The sequence below is a fragment of the Mobula hypostoma genome, chromosome 1 (genome assembly GCF_963921235.1).
Source record: "Mobula hypostoma chromosome 1, sMobHyp1.1, whole genome shotgun sequence".
In the NCBI taxonomy this organism is placed as follows: Eukaryota; Metazoa; Chordata; class Chondrichthyes; order Myliobatiformes; family Myliobatidae; genus Mobula; species Mobula hypostoma.
Window position 1 is genome coordinate 86,569,642 of NC_086097.1, and position 20,243 is coordinate 86,589,884.

Genomic DNA, 20,243 nt, shown 5'->3' on the forward strand with positions numbered 1-20,243 from the left:
TTTTATCAAAAATAGAATCGCCACTGTCATACACCGAATCAAAGGTGATGAATCAGCAGATGGGAGGGAGATCTGACTAAGTGGTGCCATAACAACAACCTCTTACTCAATGTCAGCATGACCAAGCGGCTGACTTCAGGTGAAGTAAACCAGAGGAACCCAGTCATTGGAAGATCAGAGGTGGAGAGGGTTAAAAAACTTTAAATTCTTTAGTGTTTTTATTCAGAGGACCTGTGCTGGTCCCAGCAAGTAAGTGCAATGATGAAGAAAGCATGGCAGCACCTCTACTTCCTTAGGAATTTGTGGAGATTCAACATGACACCTAAAATTTTGACAAACTTCTACAGATGTGTAGTGAAGAATATACCGACTGGCTCATCACAGCCTGGTACGGAAACACCAATGCCCTTGAATGAAAATCCTACAAAAAGTAGTGGACATGACCCAGACAATCATGGGTAAATACCCCTCTGCCATTGAGCACATCAACATGAAATGCTGTCACAGGAAAGTCACATCGATCATCATGGACCTCCACCACCCAGGACATGCTCCTTTTCTCACTGCTGCAATCAAGAAGGTAGTATAGGAGCCTCAGAACTCAACTATCAGGTTCAGGAACAGTGACTAACCCTTAACCATTTGGCTCTCGAACCAAAGGGGATAACATCACTCAACTTCACTTGCTCCATCATTGAAATGTTCCCACAACCAATGGACTCACTTTCAAAGACTTTTTATCTCATGTCTTCTTTTTATTGCTTATTTATTTATTTATTTATTTTTACTTTCTATTTGTATTTGGATAGTTTGTTCTCTTCTGCACTCAGGTTGAATGCCTAAGTCAGGGGTTATTTTGTTGACTGTTCTGGTTATTATTCTTTGGATTTATTGAGTATGCACATAAGAAAATTAATCTCAGTTGTATATGGTGGCCTATATGTACTTTGATAATAAATTTACATTGAACTTTTGAACAGTCCTTACATTTGGGATAAAATAGTACAATGATGAAAGGCTGTATTAATAACACATCTGGAAATAAGAAAACATTCTTTTAAAAATATCACAAACCAACAGTCTTATTCATTAAGTAGCAAAGAAAATGGCTCCCCATGCAACCACTGACGGAAAATTTACCCTGAATTTGCAACTGTTTATGGGTGGACAAGTCGAGAGAGGATATACTTGATCTGGTATTGGGAAATGAACCTGGTCAGGTGTCAGATCTCAGTGGGAGAACATATTGGAGATGGTGATCACAATTCTATCTCCTTTACCATAACATTGGAGAGGGATAGGAACAGACAAGTTAGGAAAGCATTTAATTGGAGTAAGGGGAAATATGAGGCTATCAGGCAAGAACTCAGAAGCATAAATTGGGAACAAATGTTCTCAGGGAAATGTACAGAAGAAATGTGGCAAATGTTCAGGGGCTATTTGTGTGGAGTTCTGCATAGGTACGTTCCAATGAGACAGGGAAAGGATGGTAGGTTATAAGAACTGTGGTGTACAAAGGCTGTTGTAAATCTAGTCAAGAAGAAGAGCTTATGAAAGGTTAAAAAAAATAGGTACTGATAGAGATAGAAACCATAGAAACTACAGCACAGAAACAGGCCTTTTGGCCCTTCTTGGCTGTGCCGAACCATTTTCTGCCTAGTCCCACTGACCTGCACACAGACCATATCCCTCCATACATCTCCCATCCATGTATCTGTCCAATTTATTCTTAAATGTTAAAAAAGAACCCGCATTTACCACCTCATCTGGCAGCTCATTCCATACTCCCACCACTCTCTGTGTGAAGAAGCCTCCCGTAATGTTCCCTTTAAACTTTTCCCCCCTCACCCTAAACCCATGTCCTCTGGTTTTTTTCTCCCCTTGCCTCAGTGGAAAAAGCCTGCTTGCATTCACTTTATCTATACCCATCATCTATCAAATCTCCCCTCATTCTTCTACGCTCCAGGGAATAAAGTCCCAACCTATTCAACCTTTCTCTGTAACTGAGTTTCGCAAGTTCCGGCAACATCCTTGTAAACCTTCTCTGCACTCTTTCAACCTTATTTATATCCTTTCTGTAATTTGGTGACCAAAACTGAACACAATACTCCAGATTCGGCCTCACCAATGCCGTATACAACCTCATCATAACATTCCAGCTCTTATACTCAATACTTTGATTAATAAAGGCCAATGTACCAAAAGCTCTCTTTACGACCCTATCTACCTGTGACACCACTTTTAGGGAATTTTGTATCTGTATTCCCAGATCCCTCTGTTCCACTGCACTCCTCAGTGCCTTACCATTAACCCTGTATGTTCTACGTTGGTTTGTCCTTCCAACATGCAATACCTCACACTTGTCAGTATTAAACTCCATCTGCCATTTTTCAGCCCATTTTTCCAGCTGGTCCAAGTCCCTCTGCAGGCTCTGAAAACCTTCCTCACTGTCTACTACACATCCAATCTTTGTATCAGCAGCAAACTTGCTGATCCAATTTACCACATTATCATCCAGATCATTTGATATAGATGAGAAATAACAATGGACCCAGCACTGATCCCTGTGGCACACCACTAGTCACAGGCCTTCACTCAGAGAAGCAATTCTCTACCACCACTCTCTGGCTTCCTCCATCGAGCCAATGTCTAATCCAATTTACCACCTCTCCATGTATACCTAGCGACTGAATTTTCCTAACTAACCTCCCATGCGGGACCTTGTCAAAGGCCTTACTGAAGTCCGTGTAGACAATATCCACTGCCTTCCCTTGATCCACTTTCCTGGTAACCTCCTCGAAAAACTGCAATAGATTGGTCAAACATGACCTACCACGCACAAAGCCATGTTGACGCTCCCTAATAAGTCCCTGTCTATCCAAATGCTTGTAGATTCTGTCTCTTAGTACACCCTCCAATAACTTAACTACTACCGACATTAAACTTACAGACCTATAATTTCCCGGATTACTTTTCAATCCTTTTTTAAACAACGGAACAACATGAGCCACTCTCCAATCCTCCGGCACCTCACCTGTAGACAGCGACATTTTAAATATTTCTGCCAGGGCCCCTGCAATTTCAACACTAGTCTCCTTCAAGGTCCGAGGGAACACCCTGTCAGGTCCCAGGGATTTATCCACTTTAATTTTCCTCAAGACAGCAAAGACCACCTCCTTTTCGATCTGTACAGTTTCCATGATCTCACTACTTGTTTCCCTTAATTCCATAGACTTCATGCCAGTTTCCTTAGTAAACACAGATGCAAAAAACCTATTTAAGATCTTCCCCAATTTCCTTTGGTTCCGCACATAGCCGACCACTCTGATCTTCAAGAGGACCAATTTTATCCTTTACAATCCTTTTGCTCTTAATATACCTGTAAAAGCTCTTTGGATTATCCTTCACTTTGACTGCCAAGGCAACCTCATATCTTCTTTAGCCCTCCTGATTTCTTCCTTAAGTATTTTCTTGCACTTCTTATACTCCTCAAGCACCTTATTTACTCCCTGCTTCCTATACACGTCATACAACTCCCTCTTCTTCTTTATCAGAGTTGCAATATCCCTTGAGAACCAAGGTACCTTATTCCTATTCACCTTGCATTTAATCCTGACAGGAACATACAAATTCTGCACTCTCAAAATTTCTGCTTTGAAGGCTTCCCACCTACCGATCACATCCTTGCCAGAGAACAACCTGTCCCAATCCACGCTTTTTAGATCCTTTCTCATTTCTTCAAATTTGGCCTTCTTCCAGTTTAGAACTTCAACCCTAGGACCAGATATATCCTTGTCCATGATCAAGTTGAAACTAATGGTGTTATGATCACTGGAACCGAAGTGCTCCCCTACACAGACATCTGTCACTTGTCCTAACTCGTTTCCTAACAGGAGATCCAATATTGCATCCCCTCTAGTTGGTCCCTCTATATATTGATTTAGAAAACTTTCCTGAACACATTTTACAAACTCTAAACCATCTAGACCCCTAACAGTATGGGAGACCCAATCAATATATGGAAAATTAAAATCCCCTACCACCACAACTTTATGTTTCCTGCAGTTGCCTGCTATCTCTCTGCAGATTTGCACTTCCAATTCTCTTTGACTATTGGGTGATCTGTAATATAATCCCACTAATGTGGCCATACCTTTCCTGTTTCTCAGCTCCACCCATAAGGACTCAGTAGACAAGCCCTCTAATCTCCTGCCTGAGCACTGCTGTAATATTTTCCCTAACAAGCAATGCCACTCCCCCACCTTTCATTCCTCTGCCTCGATCACATCTGAAACATCGGACCCTGGAATATTAAGCTGCCAGTCCTGCCCCTCCTGTAGTCAAGTCTAGAAGATTGTAAGGCTAGCAGGAAGGAGCTTAAGAAAGAAATTAGGAGAGCCAGAAGGGGCCATGGGAAGGCCTTGGTGGACAGGATTAAGGAAGACCCCAAGGCATTCTACAGGTATGTGAAGAGCAAGAGTATAGGACGTAAGGGAATAGGACCAATCAAGTGTGACAGTGGAAAATGTGTATAGAACCGGAGGAGATAGCAGAGGTACTTAATGAGTACTCTGCTTCAGTATTCACTACAGAAAAGGATCTTGGCGATTGTAGGAATGACTTGCAGCAGACCGAAAAGCTTGAGCATGTAGATATTAAGGAAGAGGATGTGCTGGAGCTTTTGGAAAGCATCGAGTTGGATAAGTCACTGGGACCGGACAAGATGTACCCCAGGCTACTGTGGGAGGTAAGGGAGGAGATCGCTGAGCCTCTGGCGATGATCTTTGCATCATCAATGGGAACGGGAGTTCCAGAGGATTGAAGGGTTGTGCATGTTGTTCGTTATTCAAGAAAGGGAGTAGAGATAGCCCAGGAAATTATAGACCAGTGAGTCCTACTTCAGTGATGGAGTAAGTTGATGGAGAAGATCCTAAGAGGCAGGATTTATGATCATTTGGAAAGGAATAATATGATTAAGAATAGTCAGCATGGCTTTGTGAAAGGCAGGTTGTGCCTTACGAGCCTGATTGAATTTTTTGAGGATGTGACTAAACACATTGACGAAGGTAGAGTAGTAGATATAATGTATATGGATTTCAACAAGGCATTTGACAAGGTATCCCATGCAAGTCTTATTGAGAAAGTAAGGAGGCATGGGATCTAAGGGGAAATTGCTTTGTGGATTCAGAACTGGCTTGCCCACAGAAGGCAAAGAGTGGTTGTTGACAGGTCATATTCTGCGTAGAGGTTGGTGACCAGTGGTGTGCCTCAGGGATCTGTTCAGGGACCCTTCCTCTTCGTGGTTTTTTATAAATGACCTGGATGAAGAAGTGGAGGGATGGGTTAGTAAATTTGCTGATGACACAAAGGTTGGAGATGTTGTGGATAGTGTGGAGGGCTTCCAGCGGTTACAGCGGAACATTGATAGGATGCAAAAATGGGCTGAGAAGTGGCAGATAGAGTTCAATCCAGACAAGTGTGAGGTGGTTTATTTTGGTAGGTCAAATATGATGGCAGAATATAGTATTAATGGTAAGACCCTTGGCAGTGTGCAGGATCAGAGGGATTTTGGGGTCCGAGTCCTTAGGATACTCAAAGCTGATGTGCAGGTTGACTCTGTGGTTAAGAATGCTTACGGTACATTGGCCTTCATCAACCATGGGATTGAGTTCAAGAGCTGAGAGGTAATGTTACAGCTATATAGGACCCTGATCAGACCCCACTTGGAGTACTGTGCTCAGTTCTGGTCACCTCACTACAGGAAGAATGTGGTAACTATAGAAAGGGTGCAGAGGAGATTTACAAGGATGTTGCCTGGATTGGGGAGCATGCCTTATGAGAATAGGTTGAGTGAACTTGGCCTCTTTTCCTTGGAGCGACCGAGGATGAGAGGTGACCTGATAGAGATAGAGATCGAGGTGTATAAGTTTGTGAGAGGCATTGATCGTATGGATAGTCAGAGGCTTTTTCCCAGGGCTGAAATGGCTAAGACGAGAGGACACATTTTTAAGGTGCTTGGAAGTAGGAGATGTTAGGGCTAAGTTCTTTCACACAGCGGTGACTGCATGGAATGGGTTGTTGGTGATGATGGTGGAGGTGGATATGATAGGGTCTTTTAAGAGACTCCTGGATAGGTACGTGGAGCTTAGAAAAATAGAGGGCTATGGGTAACCCTAGGTAATTTCTCAAGTAAGTACATGTTCGGCACAGCATTGTGGGCCGAAGGGGCTGTATTGTGCTGTAGGTTTTCTATGTTTCTATGATCAAAAAGGTTCTGTCTTTCATAGAAAGGAGACATTATTCATGTCACACTTTATCCATAGAACACAGTCACATTCAATACCAATGTGCTGCAAAGGGGCTCGAGTGCTGCCAAATGATTACGTCTGCAGTGGAGTTTTGTTAAGTTGAACAAAGTAGACCAATAATTGGCATTTAATTTTTTCATTTATTAACTTGGGCATTTTTACTTTCTTAGAAGCTTAAGTAGGTTCAAGATGTCACCAAACATTCTAACAAACTCCTACAGATGTACTAATATTTGGGTTCTAGCAAATTCAATATACAGGAAGGCACGGGGCTGCAGAGAGAAGTGAACACAGCCCATTACGTCACAGTCATATCCCTCCCCACCACAAAGTATCAACACGAGGTGTTGCTTCAAGAAAGCAACATGTGCCATAGCTCTCCACCATCTGGGCCATGCCATCTTCTCATAGCAACCATCAGGCAGGAGGTACAGAAGCTTGAAATCTTACACCACCAGATTCAAAAACATCTTCCCTTCGACTATTTGGTAGCTGAATCAACCTAAGCAAACCACAGTATAGAAGGACAATGACCACTGTGCATGACAATAGACTGGTTTTCTTTTATTCTGATTGTGTTCTTTCTCACAGCTCATTCTACGTACTCACCACTGTCTGCATAAGAGTATTTCCCCTCATGTCACTTTTCAAACTTCCCCTCTCACTCTAAATTTACTTTCCATAGGGTAGACTCCCTTACACTGGAGAAAAGACTCTCTCCAGTCCACTATCCTACAACAGTTCTAATGATCCCAAGCAGTTTCAGAATCCAGACTCCTCCGCAATCAATGCAGGTTCCAACGACCTTGGACTCCTTCAAAGTGCCAATTGTGCAAACTTCACTCTGACTCTAGCCTTGACTGACAGCATCACCAGGCAGGGACTTTACAAGCTAGTGCTGAAACCCCGTCTCCCCTTCCCCCACCACCACTCTGCAATCCTGTGTCTCTCAGGTCCCACCGTCAGCTCTAGGGTCTTCGGAGACTCCATCTTCCTCTCACCCCACCTTCCCTGAACACTCCAACCCTCTCCTCTCCTCTGACACTACCAACCCCCTCCACCTCCCCCCCCGATCCCAGCTCTCATCCATGTTGGGTCTTCACCATCCCCTCTGAGGCAAAATGTTCTGCCCTCAGTCAGGGCCTCATCTTTGTTCCCCCGCACCCACACTTCAGTGAATTCCACGCCCACCATGACACTGAGCTCTTCTTCCGCCACCTCCATCTCCGTGCCTACTTCTTTGGCAAGGGCTCTCCACCCCGCACCGATGATCTCTTCTCCCATCTTCAACCCTCCTCCTCCTCCTCCTGGACACCCTGCACTGGTCTTCTGCCTGCTCTGGATCTTTTCATTGCCAACTGCCAATGGGACTTCAACCATCTAGACTTCAACACTCCTCTCTCCTATTCCAACCTCACCCCTTCCAAATGGTCTGCTCTCCACTCCATCAGCACTAATCCGAACCTCACGATCAAACCTGCAGATAAGGGAGGTGTTGTAGTAGTCTGGCATACTGACCTCTTACCTTGCTGATGTCCTGCAACAACCGTCAGACACCTCCTCTTACTTGCCCCTTGAACAGGACCCCACTAAGGAACAGCAGACCATTATCTCCCACACCATCACTGACCTTATTGACTCTGGTGATCTCCCATCCACTGCCACCAACCTCATGGTTCCCGTAACCTGCACCTCTCATTTCTACCTCCTACCCAAAATCCACAAACCTGCCTGTCCAGGTAGACCCATTGTTTCAGCTTGTTCCTGCCCCTCTGAACTCATATCCACATAACTCAATTCAGTTTTATCCCCCCCCCCAACGGTTCAGTCCCTTCCTGCCTACATCCGTGACACGTTACACACTCTGCAGCTTTTCAATGATTTCAGGTTCCCTACCCCCCCATCATCTTATTTTACTATGTATGTCCAGTCCCTATACACCTCCATCCCCCACAAGGAAGGACTCAAAGCTCTCCATTTATTTCTGGACACCAGACCCAACCAGTTCCCTTCCACCACCACTCTACTCCATCTGACGGAATGTCCTCACTCAGTAATTTCTCCTTTGGCTCCTCCCACTTCCTTCAAACAAAAGGTGCAACCATGGGCACTCGCATGGGTCCCAGCTATGTCTGCCTTTTGTCAGCAATGTGGAACAGTCTGCATTCCAAGCCTACACTGGTATCTCTCCTCAACTTTTCCTGCGCTACATTGACACTGCTTCCTGCTTCCATGTGGAGCTCGTCAACTTCATCAACTTTGCCTCCAACTTTCACACTGCCCTCAAGTTTACCTGGACCATTTCCAACACTTCCCACCCCTTTCTTGATCTCTGACTTTAGAGAAAGCTTATCTACTGATGTCCATTATAAACCTACTGACTCTGAAACTACCTGGACTATACCTCTTCCCACCCTGTTACTTTAAAAATGTTATCTCCTTCTCTCAATTCCTCCGTCTCCACCACATCTGCTCTCTGTAGGAGCCATTTCATTCCAGAACTAAGGAGATGTCCTCCTTCTAAGAAAGAGGCTTCCCTTCCTCCACCAACGCTGCCCTCAACCGCATCTCTTCCCTTTCACACACATCTGCCCTCACCCCATCAGTGATAGAATTCCTCATCCTCATTTAGCACCAGACCAGCCACTGTGTCCAGCACATAATTCTCCGTAACTTCTGCAATGGGAGCCCACCACCAAGTACATCTTTCCCTCACCCCCCATGACCCAAACCTCCCCCCCCACTTTCTGCTTTCCGCGGGGATTGCTCCCTAAATTTGTCCCTCCCCACCGATCTCCCTCCTGGCACTTGTCCTTGCAAGTGGAACGAGTGCCACACCTGCTCCTACACCACCGCTCTCAGGGTCCCAAACTGTCTTTCCAGGTGAGGCAACACTTCACCTGTGAGTCTGTTGGGTTTATCTACTGTATATGGTACTCCAAGTGTGGCCTCCTGTATAATTGGTGAGACCTAACGTAGATTGGAAGACCGCTTCATCAAGCACTACATCCACCAGAAAAAGTGGGTTCTCCTGGTGGCCACACTCAAGTTGAAGGAGCAACACCTTGTATTCTGTCTGGGTAGCCTCCAACCTGATGGCATGAACATTGCTTTCTCAAACTTCAGATAATGCACCCCCTTCACCATTCCCCATTCCCATTTCCCCCTCTCACATTATCTCCTTCCCTTCCCATTACCTCCCTCTGGTGCTCCTCCCCCTTTACTTTCTTCCATGGTTTTCAGTCCTATCCCATCAGATCCCCCTTTCTCCAGCCCTGTATCTCTTTCACCTATCAACTTCCCAGCTCTTTACTTCACCCCTACCCCTCCTGGTTTCACCTATCACCTTGTGTTTCTTTCTCTCCTCTCCCCACCTTCTTAGTCTGACTCCTCGTCTTTACTTCTCCAGCCCTGATGAAGGGTCTTGGTCTGAAACGTCAACGGTTTACTCATTTCCATAGGTGCAGCCTGGTCTGTTGAGTTCCTCCAGTATTCTGTATGTGTCTCATATCTTTAAACATTACTACACAGTCATCCCTCATTCTCCTTTATTCCAAGGAATAAAGATTATCCAGGTTAACCCCTCAAATCCTGACCACACCTTTGCAGTTGTTTTTTTTAAAAAACACTAACCACATCATTCCGATAATAGGGTGACCCAAACTATGTACAGTACTCTAAGTGTGGCTGCACCAATGACTTGTACAACTGCAACATAAAGTCTCATCTCCTCTACTCAATGAAGGTCAACAAGCTAAACACCTTTTTCACTACCGTCTCCCTGTGATGCCTCTTATAATGAACTCTGCATTGTATTCCTACACCTCTTGATTCCATTGCACTCCCTGGTGACTTCGCATTCACAGTACAAACCCTACATTGGTTTGAATTTCCAAATGTATTTTCTCATACTTATCTGTTATTGAAATAAATTTGCCACTCCTCAGCCCACTGCCCTAAATAGAAACCATAGAAACTACAGCACAAAAACAGGCCTTTTGGCCCTTCTTGGCTGTGCCGAACCATTTTCTGCCTAGTCCCACTGACCTGCACACAGACCATATCCCTCCATACACCTCCCATCCATGTATCTGTCCAATTTATTCTTAAATGTTAAAAAAGAACCCACATTTACCACCTCGTCTGGCAGCTCATTCCATACTCCCACCACTCTCTGTGTGAAGAAGCCCCCACTAATGTTCCCTTTAAACTTTTCCCCCCTCACCCTAAACGCATGTCCTCTGGTTTTTTTTCTCCCCTTGCCTCAGTGGAAAAAGCCTGCTTGCATTCACTCTATCTATACCCATCATAATTTTATATACCTCTATCAAATCTCTCCTCATTCTTCTACACTCCAGGGAATAAAGTCCTAACCTATTCAACCTTTCTCTGTAACTGAGTTTCTCAAGTCCCGGCAACATCCTTGTAAACCTTCTCTGCACTCTTTCAACCTTATTTATATCCTTCCTGTAATTTGGTGACCAAAACTGAACACAATATTCCAGATTCGGCCTCACCAATGCCTTATACAACCTCATCATAACATTCCAGCTCTTATACTCAATACTTTGATTAATAAAGGCCAATGTACCAAAAGCTCTCTTTACGACACTATCTACCTGTGACGCCACTTTTAGGGAATTTTGTATCTGTATTCCCAGATCCCTCTGTTGAGTAGAGGAGATGAGACTTTATGTTGCAGTTGTACAAGTCATTGGTGCAGCCACACTTAGAGTACTGTACATAGTTTGGGTCACCCTATTATCGGAATGATGTGGTTAGTGTTTTTTTAAAAATGATGAAGATCTTCCTGTAATGATAACCACCTTCACCATTCACAACACCTTATAATTTAATGTCATTTGCAAACCTACTAACAAACCCTTATGAATTAGCATCTAAATCATTTATATAAATAACGAATAACAGAGTTCCCTGCAGCACACCACTAGTCACTATCCTCCCTTCCAAGAAAAAAATCAACCTTCAATTACCACTCTATACTTCCTATATCTCTATAGCTAATCTTGAATCCACCTTACTAGCTCTCCCCAGATTCCACTGGACCCGAACCATCCAAAACAGCGTATCACATGGGACCTTGTCAAAGTCCAAATAGACAACATCCTCAGCACTACTCTCATCAACCTTTTCAACCACTTCTTTCAAAAAGACTCAAAGGTTTTTCAAGCACAACTTCCCACATGCCAGGTCATGCTGACTCCTCCAATACTGACTCTGCTAGAAGATCCTGCCCTTAGCAACTTCCCCACTACTGATGTCAGCTGTGAATTTGTTTCTTTAGTAGCGGTATTCCATGATCAGGTGAGCATGTCGCAAATATAGAATGGTTGCAATGAAGAATTTTGTCAAAAGGTTATTTTATTTGATTATATTTTATTTGAGGAAATCAAACTAAGAAATCAGATAATATTAGATTTAGTAATGAGCCAAATTCTATTCAGGGACATTGGAATGTGACTGTATTATGAAGTTCAATATAGGGCTTTGAAGTAAGAAAAACAAAACAGCCAAGATTCTATTCGGGCAAATTTGATTTCAGTGCAGTGTAATAGAAATCTTCAACAGTAAATAAGGGGCAAATGAGTCAGCAAACCAACAAAAAAAAAATCAGAGAAGATTAAGATAAACGATGTGATGAAGGACCATTTGATATCTCTAATGTTATGAGGGCTAAATGTATCAAAAAAAATCAACTATATATGAACTTGAGTTATAAAATACAACTTAAACCCATAAGGACCAATAAAAAATGCAGTAACTATCATCACCATTGGAGACAACGAATATTCAAATAACAGTAACAATGATATAAGACCATAAGACAAAGGAGCAGAATTAGGCCATCTGGTCCATCGAATCTGCTCCACCATTCAATCATGGTTGATACTTTTGTCTATCTCCTCCTCATTTCCAATTTCTAGCCTTCTCCCTGTAACCTTTGATGCCATGTCTAATCAAGAACCTGTCAATCTCTGCCTTAAATACATCCAACGACCTGGCCTCCACAGCTGCATGTGATAACAAATTCCACAAATTTACCACCCATATAAGAGATAGAAAAATTGAAACAGCCTGAAAAGAGTATAAATTCAACATCAAAGCAGAAGAAATTTATATTCAACACCAAAAGAATGGTTAGCAGGAACATGAGCCCAATGAATGAAAGAACATCATGAATAAAAATAAAGATTAATGATATTACATCAGTATTTACAGTAGAAACAGTTTATAGAGTCCATGGAGTCACACAGCCCTCTATGTCTTTATAATGTTCTTGGTCAGCTTTCTAATATCTTTAATTTGTTACATAATATCTAATTATATTGCATTGTCATGACAAATTTAAGGCATTAAACGAGCCACAATAAAGCAAGCTCATAATACAGACCATCAACAATTTGGGCACACATTGTCAAAGCCTCTGAAGTAATTTTTTGGAGTTTCAAAATAAAAATATACTTAAAATTTTCTCTAATTTACTGCTGAAGTATAAGGGAAGCATTGGGGTCTGCAGAGGTACTCAGCAACACCGCCAAAGATCATGTGATATTCAGTCCACACTATAGTTATGTAGGTCCAGTCCTTTCTCTTTCCTGATTGGCTGCAAGAGGGTACAGTAGCATACTGGTTAAAGAAGAATAACCAGTGTTACCGCACTCAGGTAGCATTTGCTGAATTTCATTTCAAATAACCTTTTGATTCTATGCATCTATGCCCACTCTCCTTGCTTGATGCAACTACTTGAAATACTAACTCATCACCAAAGAGAACTTTGGGAAAAGAAAGAAGGCAAGGAAGGATGAAAATTGTTCATATGTCACCAATAGTTTAAAATGACCAGAAGTGAAAATGCTCCAATCTTCCCAAAGTCAAAACCCTGGTAAATTCCTTCCTATCCTTTTTTCTTAAAAGAGGTTATCTCTACACTCACCAGAAACAGGGTCACTTTTAACAGGAAGGAATTCACCAAATTGGTACTCACTGCATAGAACAGAAACCTTCTTCAGACGACTTTGGAAAAGGAACCTTTCCCAGACCTCCAATCTGGAACGTATTTTAAAGGTCTTAAAACTGTATCATCTCTCCTATCTCAATTAGAAGAAACCAATAAGTCAAACACAACCGATTCTGAATCACCCTACCACCTACAGATCCCAAAAGCCTTGCTTCTCTGAAGTACAGAGTCCATACTTTCAAGCCACTCTCAATAGTTTAATCCAGGGGCTGACCGCACCCACCAGGCACAAAAGCTAAAACTAGCATAGCATTCTAACTAAGGACTGACTGCGGTCTTGTAAAAAAACTGTCTAATTTATCTTATGGTCAACTCTCCTATAATAATCTTGTTGGACAACAATCGATTTATTCACTGTTCATAACTCTTTAGAAAACAGTAGAACATTGAAATCTTTTTTTCAGTGCGCTATATTAATGCTATTCATGATGGCTGTATGTATGCATGTCCATCAAGCACATGTATAATGCTTTTACTCAGTAAAACATTATTTGGTAATTTCATCCTAAATCCTCCAACACACCAAGTGTCATAGTCATAGTGTCAAGACATAGAATCAGGCCCTTGTACCCACCACGTCCATGTGAATTTTTCTGCCCATCTACACTATTGCCATTTGCCTGCGTTAGGTTGTATTCCTGAAATACTCTGCTGCAGAACCTGTAAAGGTCGAGCAGCATCTGTGGAGGGGATGGTACATGTGGGCCTTGTTTAGTGTTTCCTTTGTGTTTTTCTATGCTTTGCTATTCAAATGTACATGTAAACATCTCTCGTATTTGATTCCACCACTTTCTCTGGGAGTGAGTTCCAGACACCAACTCTACCATGTAAAAAAAACAACTTTCTTCTCAAATCCCCTTTAAAACTTTTTCCTCTCACCTTAATCTATGCCCTTTTATTTATAATACCCTACCATGTGAGACAAAGATTCTGAAAATTGGCACACTATGTCTCTTATAATTTGATATTATTCTATCAGGTCATCCCTCAGCCTCCTTCACTCCTGAGAGTACAACTCCAGCCTGTCTGATTTCTCCCCATTATGAAAGCTCTATAGCCCAGGCAAAATCCTGGTACGTCTTCTCTGCTCTGCCTCCCACTCAATCACGTTCTTCCTATAATGTGGGGACCAAAACTACATATAATATTCCAACTGCATTCTAAAGAGTGTTTTGCAAAGTCGAAACATAACATTCAAACTGCTGCATTCTATGCCCTGACCTAAGAAGGCAAGCATGACATATGCCTTTTATTACTTCATTCCTTTCCTACTTTCAAGGATTCATGGACTTGAACACCTATGCTCCTGTTCATCAACATTCCTTTTCAACCAACCATTTATTGTATATGATCCATTTAATATCCCAAAATGCATCGCATCATACCAATTAAGAATAAATTTCACCTGAAAATGCTTTACCTAATTTTTTAACTGATCAGCATCCTCTTTTCACTTTCGGCATTCTGGTTTGCTATGCATAATACCATCAACTTTTGTGTCCTTTGCAAACTTAGTCATCCCTCCTATATTAATCCAAATCTATACTAAACATTATAAAAAAAACAAGGGTCCCAGCACTGTTCTCTGCTGTATACCATGGATTGCAGACTTCCACTCAGAAAAGCATCCTTCCCTGATTACCCTTTGCCTCCTATCAGCAAGGCAAGTTTGGATCCAATTAGGTAGCTCATCTTGAATCCCATGTGCCTTATAACCTTCTGGAACAGACCACCATGCACAACCTTTACTTAAGTTATCCTAATATGCACTTTGAAATCAAAATGCTCAGGCAACACATTGCTAATGACTCAATCATTATTTTTCCAAATTGTCAATAACCAAGTAGTAAACTTCTTTTGAACTCAGATTTTCACTAGGAGCTTCAGCTTTCTCACACTTACAAAAGAAATTGATTAACTGGGCTATTCTAATTATCCTTTTGTGTAAAAACATGGCAAAAGTAATCAAAAAGAGAGTCAAGAGAGTCAATGGGTACATGAGCGAGAACAAGCTGCAAGGTTACAGAGAAAGTATGATAGAGAGAATGGGACTGACATGATTATTCTTTTGGGAGCCACTTCAATGGGCTGAATGGCCTTCTTGTCTATCATATGATCTGATGTTAAATTCAATGGCCCAGATAGTTTGATTATGCCCAGTTTAAATACAAAGCATCCAGTGCATTTTAAGTGTATTCAGAAAACAGATTAAGAAAATAATCATTGAATATAGACACTTTTCCCTCTCAATTCCTTCTCTGCAAGGAATAATATAATCTAGCTTGCAAAATGCTTTAAAAACACTTGCTTTCAAATATAAAAGTTTAAAATCCATTCAAAAACCTAGCTAAACATTCTAGACCAAGTAAATGAAATTATCAGTGATATTTGTCACAGAGATCTCTCTAAATAAAACAACTCAAATGGCTACTTGACCTTCACTTACTATAAATTCCCATGGGAACAAGACTTAACGCAGAATGATAGTTAAGTGGTATCAAACCACTCAACACAGTTTGCTCAGCAAATACTGCAGCCAATGTGGAAATCTTGCATTAAAAAAACAAACATTATTAGTTCAGTGCTTCCTCTATGCCAACATAGCCCCTAACAGGATGGTCTCAGTTATTCCAGATAAAAAAGCTGCAAGGTATTGAAGCACTGGGGAATGCTGGAAGATGAAGTCAATGTCAGTCCCATTGTAATTCCTCTCCATCTGTACCTCATGTATGGATGTTGATTAAAGCAAAGCTGAGTTCAGTTACGCCATGGCAAGATATAGCAAGACCATTAGCACAGACAAAATCACACTCCAACCAGAACTACTGCCATCAAACCATGTATTGTCCCTGATAAATAAAAGGATTTTTTTTAAATTTTATTCTTGTTTGATAGTGAGGTAGAATGTTATTGGCCAACTGTAATTGCTTCAACAAGACTCCAATTGGATATTCAAATAAACAGTGTAAACTACCCTAATCTGAAATTGCTGCATTTTGCATTTGACTGAGATTGCAAATAGCTTCATCACTAATTTGAAAGGAAAATCTGACTTCAGATCCCAAAGAGTAGATTTTTAAAACACTGGTATCTCTGTACCAGCCTGGATAAGTGATAGCGCTACTTTTCATTCACTGGCCCATCCAATATCTTTTTCTTGACCCATTTAACATTCATCTTCTATGATCAAAATATTAATATTTTATGCACAATTTAGGGTGACAATTAAATACATTACATCAGTGAAGATATGTAATTTTATCAATCAACAAATAGGATTTGACTGAAATAATATTTTCCCCAAAACTTTGTGGAACAAATAGAAAAGCAGCATTTGCAAATCCCATCGTAGTGAGGCTCACAGTGCTCTGTACAGTACTAAAGGATAGCTGCACAGTCAGAATTACCAACATCAAACACACAAAAATAAACTGTTGATGTTGAAAATTTGAACTACAAGAAAAAAAAACATTGGATATACTCAGAGGGGCAGGCTGCAACTATGGAGCGAGAAAGTGTCGAGTAGTACATTATAAGAAGCAAACTGAATTCATTCCCAAATAGGCAAAGGATACTGAGGACAATTGCAGGTTTTAAAATCCAGGGGTTCTCAGGCAAAGGATTGAAGCAATGATACATAAATTAAAGTATTATCATGACATAAGTGAAAGGTGAACAGAAGGCAAATCTTAACCACACTTGGAATAATTTAACTTAAACTCTCTCCACAACACACCCCCACCCCCCAACTCCTATCAAACTACCCTTCTTCCAGAGTCTACTTCTTCCTAAATTCTGAGACTCTGCATAAAACTGTGTTTTTGAGAGGTATCTTTGACTTTATTGGTGCATAATACAATCCAATTGAATTGAAGCAATGGAAATTCACAAACCACTTGTAATGATATTAGCTTTGTGCAATATACATAAACGAGTTTTAATACTGCTTCTTCCTGTGTTTCTAACATTGAAGTCACAGGAATTTATTTCTTATCATGTCTAAAGTTGAAGAACATAAAATTAGTAGTTTTCAATGTCACATGAACACTTTTATCTGGCACAGGATAGGCAGCAAAACAACTTACATCCCCATGTTGGTTGATCTCCCATCACACCAGTAAGCACACTTTTGTCTAGTGTCATTCATTTTCTAATCTACTTACTGTTACTGGACTTGAGGTCACGATGGATAATAGAAACAATTGCTTCTTCATGTAAGTAATTCATGCCCCTTGCAATCTGAACTGCCCAGTTGACAAGTATATGAGGAGGGATCTTCTTGCCAGACAACACTCGATTTAAAGAGCCCCCACGGGCAAACTCCATGATCAAGCAAAGATTGGGCTCCTTCAGACAAACACCTTGCAAGGCTATGATGTTGGGATGCTTCAACATAGCGAACAGTTTTGCTTCCTGCTTAACATTTTCAATGGTCTGGCTGATGTCCTCATCTGGGTCCTGCCGAGCTGCTTTAACAGCGACCTCCTCCAGCCTCCAGATGCCTCTGTAAACTTTACCAAATCCACCAATGCCAATAATCTCCTCCAGCTGCAGTTCACTAAAGTCTGTTTCCGGGACATGTGGGTAAACATCAGTGCTTCTGTCTTGTAACTTGCTGTAACATGGGCCACTGGTGACATAGTTGCTGGGAAAGATGCCAACCTGGTCATTGATTTTACCCGTCCACCATCCTTCATCTCCAGAAACCTTGGAATCCTAAACAGCCAAAAAAAAAAATTGATTTATTCCATCTCAAAGCATGTACATGTTGTCCCTGACAACACTCATCATATCTTCATATTCAGCTGACAGTGTTACAGTAATTCTTTATTCGACCTACACCACCTTTCATACACTGCAGATACCCACCTGCTTATTCCAGCTTTAATTTCATTAGATAAGTATTGTCAACTGTCCTGCTGACCTCTCTGTGCAATAATTGTCAATATCTTTTCAAAACTCAATCTACATACAAGAGAAAAACACTGCCAAATTAGTTGTATATACCTTGGTAACAGACCTCAAACCATTTGCTTTCTCTCATATAAAGAGAAGCTTTTCAAAGTTTGATTTTGTCATTCGGGTATAGGATCTCAGGTCTGCAGAAGAAAAGCTTGTTCAATGCCAATGGACTTATTGTGTGATTCTTTTAAAAAAATCTAAATGCAATTCATCTTAAAATTCTAATATTTTGGTTTAAAAAAATCCACCCCTAATACATTATATATCAAAATTATCTGAAGCAGTTCCAGTTATTGACTGAATTGACACTAGCAGCCAATTTCTGGCTGATATTCTATTAAGTTATTCTTTGAATTATTCTAACATGGTCTGCTTATGGTGGAGTGATAATGGAATAGTGGATGTTTATCTTAAATGCATACTATATACTTCACAACTGCTTAAACTTATTCTTTTGGAATAGCCAAGAATAACATCAAGCAGAGGCACTCTTTCAACCCAGATCAAATGCAAAGCAAAGAGAAATAAGCCAAGAGGCAGTATTCTTATTTACTGGCCATTCAGCCCTTTAAGTACAGCCAGCTGTCAGCCAATCAATCCCACTCTCCATCTCCTCAGTAGCCCTGCAATTTGTTCTCTCACATATATGCCCATGATAAGAACAGCAAATTCTTTCATCAACTTCTTCACTCAGAGAGTCATGAGAGTGTGGAATGAGCTCCCAGCACAAGTGGTGTAAGCTTGATTTCAAGATTTGAGAGAAATTTGGATAGGTACATGTATGGTAGGGGTAAGGAGGGCTTTAATCCCGGTGCAGGTCGAAGGGATTAGGCAGTTTAAATAGTTCAAAACAGACTAGATGGGCTGAAGGCCCTTTTCTGTGGTTTACTTTTCTGTGACTCTATGACTAATCAATACCTATTAAGAACATAGAATAGTACAGCATATTACAGGCTCTTCGGCCCACCATGTTGTGCCGACCCTCAAACCCTGCCTCCCATATAACCCCCCACCTTAAATTCCTCCATATACCTGTCTAGTAGTCTCTTAAAAGAGTTGATATGAAACAGCTGCTTTGACATGGAGAGTTAAAAAGTTGCCTAACTTCAGGAACAGCAGGAATCAGAATGCCAATACATTACATATATTCAGTAATCAACTGCAGCGGTCCCCAACCACCAGGCTGTGGACCGGTACTGGGCCACAAAGCATGTGCTACCGGGCCGCGAGGAAACGATACGAATCAGCTGCACCTTTCTTCATTCCCTGTCACGCACTGTTGAACTTGAACATAGGGTTTCCAACTGTCCCGTATTAGCCAGGACATCCCGTATATTGGGCTAAATTGGTTTGTTCCATACAGGACCGCCCTTGTCCAGTATTTTCCCCGCTAAGGTAGAGCGTTCCTTTCATGCCGAAACGGCATAAAGCGAAGAAGCAATTACCATTAATTTATATGGGAAAAATTTTTGAGCGTTCCCAGGCCCAAAATATAACCTACCAAATCATACCAAATAACACATAAAACCTAAAATAATACTAACGTATAGTAAAAGCAGGAATGATACGATAAATACACAGCCTATATAAAGTAGAAATAATGTATGTACAGTGTAGTCGGGAAGATTAAGGCAAAACCAATTTGTGGAAAAAAATTGGCATGTACGTGCATGCGCACGTCACATATGCACACATCATGCATGCGCACACAGGTGCCCGCGCAAAGCTTCATGGTCATGGTAGTCTTTCTCGGGGTAAACACAAGTGTCCTGTATTTGATTGCTACTTCTGTCCCTTATTTGGGTGTGAGAAAGTTGGCGACCCTACCCCCCCCCACCCCCCGTCGGCTGGTCCACAAGAATATTGTCAATATTGTTAAACCGGTCCATGGTACAAAAAAGGTTAGGGACCCCTGATCAACTGAACCACAAGAG

The 20,243-nt window shown here is 41.5% G+C and overlaps 1 protein-coding gene across 1 annotated transcript in view; it reads right to left on the bottom strand.

Moving 5' to 3' along the window:
* Window positions 1-20,243, bottom strand: part of map3k9 (mitogen-activated protein kinase kinase kinase 9) — a 163,831-nt gene that overhangs the window by 133,769 nt on the left and 9,819 nt on the right. The window contains exon 2 of the mRNA XM_063071999.1: window positions 17,511-18,063. Coding sequence (XP_062928069.1) covers window positions 17,511-18,063 — 553 coding nt within the window. The remainder of the gene's footprint in view (window positions 1-17,510; window positions 18,064-20,243) is intronic.